This window comes from Salvelinus alpinus, chromosome 4 (assembly GCF_045679555.1).
Source record: "Salvelinus alpinus chromosome 4, SLU_Salpinus.1, whole genome shotgun sequence".
NCBI lineage: Eukaryota > Metazoa > Chordata > Actinopteri > Salmoniformes > Salmonidae > Salvelinus > Salvelinus alpinus.
Window position 1 is genome coordinate 102,496,829 of NC_092089.1, and position 10,941 is coordinate 102,507,769.

Here is a 10,941-nt window from a genome sequence, read left to right on the forward strand (position 1 = left end):
TCAGGGGTTAGGGTTCAGGGGTTAGGGTTCAGGGGTTAGGGTTCAGGGGTTAGGGTTCAGGGGTTAGGGGTCAGGGGTTAGGGGTTAGGGGTCAGGGGTTAGGGGTCAGGGGTTAGGGGTCAGGGGTTAGGGTTCAGGGGTTAGGGTTCGTACCAGGTTGATAAGATGAGTAGCTACCACACAGTCTGGGTTCCTGATAGCTGCTCTGAGGGTTAGGGGTCAGAGGTTAGGGTTCAGGGGTTAGGGTTCAGGGGTTAGGGGTCAGGGGTTAGGGGTCAGGGGTTAGGGGTCAGGGGTTAGGGGTCAGGGGTTAGGGTTCGTACCAGGTTGATAAGATGAGTAGCTACCGCACAGTCTGGGTTCCTGATAGCGATGCTCTGAGGGTTAGGGGTCAGAGGTTAGGGGTCAGGGGTTAGGGTTCGTACCAGGTTGATAAGATGAGTAGCTACCGCACAGTCTGGGTTCCTGATAGCGATGCTCTGAGGGTTAGGGGTCAGAGGTTAGGGGTCAGGGGTTAGGGTTCGTACCAGGTTGATAAGATGAGTAGCTACCGCACAGTCTGGGTTCCTGATAGCGATGCTCTGAGGGTTAGGGGTCAGAGGTTAGGGGTCAGGGGTTAGGGTTCGTACCAGGTTGATAAGATGAGTAGCTACCGCACAGTCTGGGTTCCTGATAGCGATGCTCTGAGGGTTAGGGGTCAGAGGTTAGGGGTCAGGGGTTAGGGTTCGTACCAGGTTGATAAGATGAGTAGCTACCGCACAGTCTGGGTTCCTGATAGCGATGCTCTGAGGGGTTCCAATGTGTTTAGCTGATTCCCCCAGACCAAACATCTCCATCCACGGGCCTGGTGGAAGAATACAGGACATACTCATCACAATAACTCATTAAACTACACTACACACACACACACACACACACACACACACACACACACACACACACACACACACACACACACACACACACACACACACACACACACACACACACACACACACACACACACACACACACACACACACACACACACACACACACACAGTGTTAATAAGTCCCCCACTAACCCCTGGGTATGACCATGCTGATAGAGGAGGGCCATGCAGCGCTCATGAAGTCCCAGAGCAGAGGAGACAGCAGGGGTCTGACCGGTTCTAACTGGTTTATAGAGGAGACCCACAGAGACATGGGCCGGTCCTGGGCCTGCTGCTTACACCTAGAGGGAGAGACAGGGAGAATAGATTATTCAGATGCTGCTTACACCTCGAGGGAAAGACAAGGAGAGACAGGGAGAGACGGGGATAATAGTTTATTCAGATGCTGCTTACACCTAGAGGGAAAGACAGGGAGAGACAGGAAGAGACAGAGAGAGACAGGGAAAGACAGGGAGAGACAGGGAGAGACAGGTAGGGACAGGGAGAGACAGGGAGAGACAGGAAGAGACAGGGAGAGACAGGGAGAGACAGGTAGGGACAGGGAGAGACAGGGAGAGACAGGTAGGGACAGGGAGAGACAGGGAGAGACAGGTTTGGACAGGGAGAGACAGGGAGAGACAGGAAGAGACAGGGAGAGATAGGGAGAGACAGGGAAAGACAGGGAGAGACAGGGAGAGACAGGTAGGGACAGGGAGAGACAGGGAGAGACAGGTAGGGACAGGGAGAGACAGGGAGAGACAGGTAGGGACAGGGAGAGACAGGGAGAGACAGGGAGAGACAGGTAGGGACAGGGAGAGACAGGGAGAGACAGGTAGGGACATGGAGAGACAGGGAGAGACAGGTAGGGACAGGGAGAGACAGGGAGAGACAGGTTTGGACAGGGAGAGACAGGGAGAGACAGGAAGAGACAGGGAGAGACAGGGAGAGACAGGGAGAGACAGGGAAAGACAGGGAGAGACAGGGAGAGACAGGTAGGGACAGGGAGAGACAGGGAGAGACAGGTAGGGACAGGGAGAGACAGGGAGAGACAGGGAGAGACAGGTAGGGACAGGGAGAGACAGGGAGAGACAGGTAGGGACAGGGAGAGACAGGGAGAGACAGGTAGGGACAGGGAGAGACAGGGAGAGACAGGGAGAGACAGCAGCTGTTGCTTCGTGAGGTACTGTGTCTCTAGCTGAAAATACATAATCTAAATGATTGATAGTTGGTACTCAGCAGTCAGAAAAGTATGCCGTGTTTACTGATGACTGCAGTAGCAGCAGCTCTATAGACATGAGATGATGGCTGCAGTAGCAGCAGCTCTATAGACATGAGATGATGGCTGCAGTAGCAGCAGCTCTATAGACATGAGATGATGACTGCAGTAGCAGCAGCTCTATAGACATGAGATGATGACTGCAGTAGCAGCAGCTCTATAGACATGAGATGGTGACTGCAGTAGCAGCAGCTCTATAGACATGAGATGGTGACTGCAGTAGCAGCAGCTCTATAGACATGAGATGATGGCTGCAGTAGCAGCAGCTCTATAGACATGAGATGATGGCTGCAGTAGCAGCAGCTCTATAGACATGAGATGATGACTGCAGTAGCAGCAGCTCTATAGACATGAGATGATGGCTGCAGTAGCAGCAGCTCTATAGACATGAGATGATGGCTGCAGTAGCAGCAGCTCTATAGACATGAGATGATGGCTGCAGTAGCAGCAGCTCTATAGACATGAGATGATGGCTGCAGTAGCAGCAGCTCTATAGACATGAGATGGTGACTGCAGTAGCAGCAGCTCTATAGACATGAGATGGTGACTGCAGTAGCAGCAGCTCTATAGACATGAGATGATGGCTGCAGTAGCAGCAGCTCTATAGACATGAGATGATGGCTGCAGTAGCAGCAGCTCTATAGACATGAGATGATGGCTGCAGTAGCAGCAGCTCTATAGACATGGTTGGCTCAGCACTACTGTCTATAGGGGTTGGCTCAGCACTACTGTCTATAGGGGTTGGATCAGCACTACTGTCTATAGGGGTTGGCTCAGAACTACTGTCTATAGGGGTTGGCTCAGCACTACTGTCTATAGGGGTTGGCTCAGCACTACTGTCTCTAGGGGTTGGCTCAGCACTACTGTCTATAGGGGTTGGATCAGCACTACTGTCTATAGGGGTTGGCTCAGCACTACTGTCTATAGGGGTTGGCTCAGCACTACTGTCTATAGGGGTTGGCTCAGCACTACTGTCTATAGGGGTTGGATCAGCACTACTGTCTATAGGGGTTGGCTCAGCACTACTGTCTATAGGGGTTGGATCAGCACTACTGTCTATATGGGTTGGCTCAGCACTACTGTCTATAGGGGTTGGATCAGCACTACTGTCTTTAGGGGTTGGTTCAGCACTACTGTCTATAGGGGTTGGATCAGCACTACTGTCTTTAGGGGTTGGATCAGCACTACTGTCTATAGGGGTTGGCTCAGCACTACTGTCTATAGGGGTTGGCTCAGCACTACTGTCTATAGGGGTTGGCTCAGCACTACTGTCTATAGGGGTTGGCTCAGCACTACTGTCTATAGGGGTTGGCTCAGCACTACTGTCTATAGGGGTTGGCTCAGCACTACTGTCTATAGGGGTTGGCTCAGCACTACTGTCTATAGGGGTTGGCTCAGCACTACTGTCTATAGGGGTTGGATCAGCACTACTGTCTATAGGGGTTGGCTCAGCACTACTGTCTTTAGGGGTTGGATCAGCACTACTGTCTCTAGGGGTGACAAAGGGGTTGGAGAGGCAGCTGAAACATATCTGGGACCAGCCTAACACTATGAAGCATTGTGAATACAACATTTATACATCCAATGAGATGTATATGTGCCTAGTAAGCAGTGTAACTCACCTGTATGCCTTCTCCACAGCCTCAGGTCTGTTACAGGCTGCTACCAGTACATAGACTGTGTCAGTGGGCATCCCACATATACCCCCACTCTTCATGATCTCTGGAGACAGACAGACACAGACTTAGGCTTCTTGTTACAGTATCAGGCTTCGTGTTACAGTATGAGAGAGAGAGAGAGAGAGAGAGAGAGAGAGAGAGAGAGAGAGAGAGAGAGAGAGAGAGAGAGAGAGAGAGAGAGAGAGAGAGAGAGAGAGAGAGAGAGAGAGAGAGAGAGAGAGAGAGAGAGAGAGAGAGAGAGAGAGAGAGAGAGAGAGAGAGAGAGAGAGAGAGAGAGAGAGAGAGAGAGAGAGAGACAGAGAGACAGAGAGAGAGGGAGAGAACCCTCTGGTCTAAAGCAGTACACTATTAAGGGAATAGGGTGCCATTTGGGACAGACCCCAGGTTAGTTGCCTCCCTCTTACCTGCTATCTGGTGAACAGCGGTGGCCTTGCGTGCCGGGACATGTGGACAGACGTCCCGTCCTCCTCCTCCATCCCCGCTCAGCCTAACCAGGGCCCTTCCCAGGGGCAACTGGGGTGTCAGGAAGGTCATGTTGAACAGACCAGACAGGAAGCAGTAGAAAGACACCAGGCCGAACACGATAGACACGCCGATATCGTACCCATAAGGCAGTGCTCCGACGGCGTCCAGCAGAAAGGAGATGATAATGAGGTGAAAGGTCGCGGCGTAGAGGAACCAGGCTACGTTCAGGAACAGAGCTCCTACCGTCACCAGACTGTTGAACAACAGGAAGCTGATGATGCCGACCGCTACGCTGAAGCCTCGGGTGTCACCGTAGAGACCGCCGTACCGCGTCAGCCCCCAGATGGACCACATGACACCGTACAGGATGAATGCTGTGCTCTCCAGTGTCTTACCTACGGTACCGGAAATGAACACGATGAACACGTGTTGGATATACAATAATCACACGAACAGAACAACTATTGAATTGTAAGCTGTTAATAATGCTTGGGTCTTACCTCGGGAGAAGGCTACAGAGCCGACCAGCAACTGTAGGACGCCCCCAGCCACCACAGCCCACGGCAACACCAGCACAACCAGCGGGTCCCGCTCCTCCACGGACGACGTGATGGAGAAGGCAGCGAGCACGGAGCAGGCGTGGCCTAACACCTCGGCGTCAGCATACCTGGAGTAGCCCAGGTAAGGCTCGTGGAGCTGTCTGTCACGGGGGCGGAGCGTCAGCTTGCTGATACGCATCACCATGGCCTTGAACACGCCCTCCCCCGTAGGGATCCTATTGGCTGACATGTTGTAGGAGGTGACCAGTAGCATCACAGCTGACACGACAAAGATGGCCGCCTGTACGCCCTGCGCCCCGGCCTGGAAGGACAGGGATGGCTGGGCGGCGAGGGCGATGGTATACGCTACGAAGAACAGTTGATACAGACCCTCAGCTAGACTCTTCTGACAACTGAACAGAGCCAGGATGAAGAACAGAACAGAGAAGACAACGGGGAAGGGAACCGGGGAGGAGGGGAGGATGGAGAAGGAGGGAGCTGTGAGGAGAGCGCTGTAGCCCTCAGTGAAGTGTAGGATGGAGGTGAAGCCATAGAAGGTGGCTGTCAGAGAGTCCATGGCCCTGTAGGAGAGGACACACACCCCCAGCTGGAATACAGCAGCCGTCCACAGCCAGGGGACGTGACCCGCAGAGAGCTGTGGAACCACGGCCAGTAGGGGGCAGGCTAACACACTGGCAGACAGGAGGTTCATCACCAGGCCTACAGGCACCACGTCGTTACAGTCCTCTGGACCTCTGGACCCCTGACCCCCAGCCTTCCTCTTCCTCAGCCGTGTCCCAGGAGCCTCCACTCTACCCCGGGTGATGAAGGAGAGCAGGCGGCCACAGCCGAAGTACGCCCCCACCAGAGCGACCAGCAGGTAGCAGGCGGCGGTGGCAGACTGGCCGAAGCCCGGAGAGGAGAGACCGGCGATTTGGTGCCCACAAGCCAGACTGATAGAGAGGGCGATGATAAAGAAGACCACCTACAATACAACGATACAATACAACAATAAGATACAATACAACAATACAATACAACAATAAGGTACAATACAACAATACAATACAACAATAAGGTACTATACAACAATACAGCATCGCAATATAACAATAAAGTACAATGTAAAAATACAATACAACAATACAAAACATTATTACAGTGAATAACAAACGTTTTACTTTGCTTAGGGTTGCCAAATTCCAGTAACTTTCCCAAAAATGTCCAAGTTTACAGTAATCCTGGTTGGAAGATTCCTGGAATTACAAGTTTACAGTAATCCTGGTTGGAAGATTCCTGGAATTACAAGTTTACAGTAATCCTGGTTGGAAGATTCCTGGAATTACAAGTTTACAGTAATCCTGGTTGGAAGATTCCTGGAATTACAAGTTTACAGTAATCCTGGTCGGAAGATTCCTGGAATTACAAAGACATAACCCTTCAAACAGGATTTCTGTAAAACCATGGAGTTTTTGGAAAGTTACCAGAATTGTTGAACTCCCCCCCCAGAGAGCACACATTACACACCTCTCTCTGGAACAGCGAGACTATAGCCAGGATGAGGAGGGCCAGGGTGAAGGCTGCAAGACCAGGGACCAGAGAGGTCCTCAGCTCTGTGGCCCCCAGCACCCGCTCCCCAACCAGCAGGTAGATCAGGCCGGATCCACCCCAAAGGGCCGACACTGTCAGACACACACTGGAGAACAAATGGGACTGGGACAAGCTGCGTCGCACACCTGGTGGGAGGGAGGGAGGGAGGGAGGGAGGGAGGGAGGGAGGGAGGGAGGGAGGGAGGGAGGGAGGGAGGGATAGTTAGAGGAAGGGAGGGAGGGACGGACGGAAAAAATATTTGTTTATGTCTAGCTGAAACAGTATGTAGTCTACCAGAGTAGGGTTATTATGAGTAATAAACAGTATGTAGGGTACCAGAGTAGGGTTATTATGAGTAATAAACAGTATGTAGGGTACCAGAGTAGGGTTCTTATGAGTAATAAACAGTATGTAGGGTACCAGAGTAGGGTTCTTATGAGTAATAAACAGTAGGTAGTCTACCAGAGTAGGGTTATTATGAGTAATAAACAGTAGGTAGTCTACCAGAGTAGGGTTATTATGAGTAATAAACAGTAGGTAGGGTACCAGAGTAGGGTTATTATGAGTAATAAACAGTAGGTAGTCTACCAGAGTAGGGTTATTATGAGTAATACACAGTAGGTAGTCTACCAGAGTAGGGTTATTATGAGTAAGAAACAGTAGGTAGTCTACCAGAGTAGGGTTATTATGAGTAATAAACAGTAGGTAGGGTACCAGAGTAGGGTTATTATGAGTAAGAAACAGTAGGTAGTCTACCAGAGTAGGGTTATTATGAGTAATAAACAGTAGGTAGTCTACCAGAGTAGGGTTATTATGAGTAATAAACAGTAGGTAGGGTACCAGAGTAGGGTTATTATGAGTAAGAAACAGTCGGTAGGGTACCAGAGTAGGGTTATTATGAGTAATAAACAGTAGGTAGTCTACCAGAGTAGGGTTATTATGAGTAATAAACAGTAGGTAGGGTACCAGAGTAGGGTTATTATGAGTAATAAACAGTAGGTAGTCTACCAGAGTAGGGTTATTATGAGTAATAAACAGTAGGTAGTCTACCAGAGTAGGGTTATTATGAGTAATACACAGTAGGTAGTCCACCAGAGTAGGGTTATTATGAGTAATAAACAGTAGGTAGTCTACCAGAGTAGGGTTATTATGAGTAATAAACAGTAGGTAGTCTACCAGAGTAGGGTTATTATGAGTAATACACAGTAGGTAGTCCACCAGAGTAGGGTTATTATGAGTAATAAACAGTAGGTAGTCTACCAGAGTAGGGTTATTATGAGTAATACACAGTAGGTAGTCTACCAGAGTAGGGTTATTATGAGTAATAAACAGTAGATATGCTACCAGAGTAGGGTTATTATGAGTAATAAACAGTAGGTAGTCTACCAGAGTAGGGTTATTATGAGTAATAAACAGTAGGTAGTCTACCAGAGTAGGGTTATTATGAGTAATAAACAGTAGGTAGGGTACCAGAGTAGGGTTATTATGAGTAATAAACAGTAGGTAGAATACCAGAGTAGGGTTATTATGAGTAATAAACAGTAGGTAGTCTACCAGAGTAGGGTTATTATGAGTAATAAACAGTATGTAGTCTACCAGAGTAGGGTTATTATGAGTAATACACAGTTGGTAGTCTACCAGAGTAGGGTTATTATGAGTAATACACAGTAGGTAGTCTACCAGAGTAGGGTTATTATGAGTAATAAACAGTAGGTAGAATACCAGAGTAGGGTTATAATGAGTAATAAACAGTAGGTAGGGTACCAGAGTAGGGTTATTATGAGTAATAAACAGTAGGTAGAATACCAGAGTAGGGTTATTATGAGTAATAAACAGTAGGTAGGGTACCAGAGTAGGGTTATTATGAGTAATAAACAGTAGGTAGAATACCAGAGTAGGGTTATTATGAGTAATAAACAGTAGGTAGAATACCAGAGTAGGGTTATTATGAGTAATAAACAGTAGGTAGTCTACCAGAGTAGGGTTATTATGAGTAATAAACAGTAGGTAGAATACCAGAGTAGGGTTATTATGAGTAATAAACAGTAGGTAGAATACCAGAGTAGGGTTATTATGAGTAATAAACAGTAGGTAGGGTACCAGAGTAGGGTTATTATGAGTAATAAACAGTAGGTAGAATACCAGAGTAGGGTTATTATGAGTAATAAACAGTAGGTAGAATACCAGAGTAGGGTTATTATGAGTAATAAACAGTAGGTAGGGTACCAGAGTAGGCCAAGAGGGCAGCGATGATCAGCAGCAGCACCCCCAGTGCAGTATGGGGGATGAGGGATTTTTCAGGAGAGCTGCCATAGTTATTCACCAGCAGCAGTAGAGAACCTACAGGGTTCAACAACAACAGGTCAGAAGACATCAGGCATCAGACCACAAACTCACACAAGAAAAACATTGTTTGAGAAGAAGCCACGAACACAGCTCCATATCCGCCCTCTACTGGCCAAGTTTCTGTACTGTACACATCTCATGAAGTCTATTCTGAGAAACAGCCTGCATTCATGTACAACATAACACATATAATATAAACCTTCTCACACATTTTAAGTGATCACAATATTATATATGAGACCTATAAAGATAATCAAAATAAAGAGAAAATAAGACAACGCCATAAAAAAAAATCCCCACTCCTTTTTGGATCTAATATATTCGAGTGGGACCTTTGAATATACATTTTGGGAGCTTTAAAGTGTTGTCATCTTATTTACTCTTTATTTTGATTATCTTGATTATTATATATGATTATGATTAACAATGCAAAGTATTGTTTTTATGATTAACTTCTCATTGCTTCATAAACTCAATAATACATTTATTTTTACAATATATTTAAATCGCAATACACGGCTAATTCGTTAGAAGGTTTTAGGCTATATAAAAAGTAGAACCGATCAGAATCTAAATGTTCACTCACCGCCGGAGATCCCGAGGATGCCCACGGAGAAATGAAGCGACTCTGCCTCGAACTCAGCCATCATCCGAGTGTCTAATGCACGCGCCACGGAGCGCTCTGAGGTTATAAATACTGTCCCGGGATCTTACGTCATTCTCTCTACAAGTTACAGGATATGGCGGGGTGATTCACACAAGTGACGCTTCTGATACCTCTCACCAAGTCACCCAACGTCTTCCTAGAGCCTTAAAATACAGCCATTAATTAACATGGACTGTCAATGGAGACACGTTTTTTTCTAAGGGGGTCAAATATGGAAGGCCAAAAGGTTCAAATCGTTTTAACACTTGTATTTATCATTTTTCACTTGCTTTTTTCAAGTGTCAAATGTCATTTTTTGCACATGTGATTTTTTCACCTGTCCAGTGTGTGTTTACAGGTGATTAAAATTAGAACCTGTTTAGTGTTCATTACACCTGTTCAGTGTTCATTACACCTGTTCAGTGTTCATTACACCTGTTCAGTGTTCATTACACCTGTTTAGTGTTCATTACACCTGTTTAGTGTTCATTACACCTGTTCAGTGTTCATTACACCTGTTCAGTGCCCATTTCACCTGTTCAGTGTTCATTACACCTGTTCAGTGTTCATTACACACGTTCAGTGTTCATTACACCTGTTTAGTGTTCATTACACCTGTTCAGTGTTCATTACACCTGTTTAGTGTTCATTACACACGTTCAGTGTTCATTACACCTGTTCAGTGTTAATTACACCTGTTCAGTGTTCATTACACCTGTTTAGTGTTCATTACACCTGTTCAGTGTTCATTACACCTGTTCAGTGTTCATTACACCTGTTTAGTGTTCATTACACACGTTCAGTGTTCATTACACCTGTTCAGTGTTAATTACACCTGTTCAGTGTTCATTACACCTGTTCAGTGTTCATTACACCTGTTTAGTGTTCATTACACCTGTTTAGTGTCCATTACACCTGTTCAGTGTTCATTACACCTGTTTAGTGTTCATTACACACGTTCAGTGTTCATTACACCTGTTTAGTGTTCATTACACCTGTTCAGTGTTCATTACACCTGTTCAGTGTTCATTACACCTGTTTAGTGTTCATTACACCTGTTTAGTGTTCATTACACACGTTCAGTGTTCATTACACCTGTTCAGTGTTAATTACACCTGTTCAGTGTTCATTACACCTGTTCAGTGTCCATTTCACCTGTTCAGTGTTCATTACACCTGTTCAGTGTTCATTACACCTGTTTAGTGTTCATTACACCTGTTCAGTGTTCATTACACCTGTTCAGTGTTCATTACACCTGTTTAGTGTTCATTACACCTGTTCAGTGTTCATTACACCTGTTTAGTGTTCATTACACCTGTTCAGTGTTCATTACACCTGTTTAGTGTTCATTACACCTGTTCAGTGTTCATTACACCTGTTCAGTGTTCATTACACCTGTTTAGTGTTCATTACACCTGTTCAGTGTTCATTACACCTGTTTAGTGTTCATTACACCTGTTCAGTGTTCATTACACCTGTTCAGTGTTCA

At 46.8% G+C, this 10,941-nt stretch overlaps 1 protein-coding gene across 1 annotated transcript in view; it reads right to left on the reverse strand.

Annotated features, from left to right (window-relative positions):
• LOC139574866 (uncharacterized) overlaps positions 1 to 9,470 on the reverse strand; it is a 12,149-nt gene extending 2,679 nt beyond the window's left edge. The window contains exons 1-8 of the mRNA XM_071399833.1: positions 9,393 to 9,470; positions 8,687 to 8,800; positions 6,398 to 6,606; positions 4,832 to 5,855; positions 4,271 to 4,726; positions 3,810 to 3,909; positions 1,065 to 1,213; positions 732 to 844 (exon numbers count right to left, since the gene is read on the reverse strand). Of these exons, the coding sequence (XP_071255934.1) occupies positions 732 to 844; positions 1,065 to 1,213; positions 3,810 to 3,909; positions 4,271 to 4,726; positions 4,832 to 5,855; positions 6,398 to 6,606; positions 8,687 to 8,800; positions 9,393 to 9,456 (2,229 nt within the window). The 5' untranslated portion in view covers positions 9,457 to 9,470. The remainder of the gene's footprint in view (positions 1 to 731; positions 845 to 1,064; positions 1,214 to 3,809; positions 3,910 to 4,270; positions 4,727 to 4,831; positions 5,856 to 6,397; positions 6,607 to 8,686; positions 8,801 to 9,392) is intronic.
• Positions 9,471 to 10,941: the final 1,471 nt, after the last annotated feature.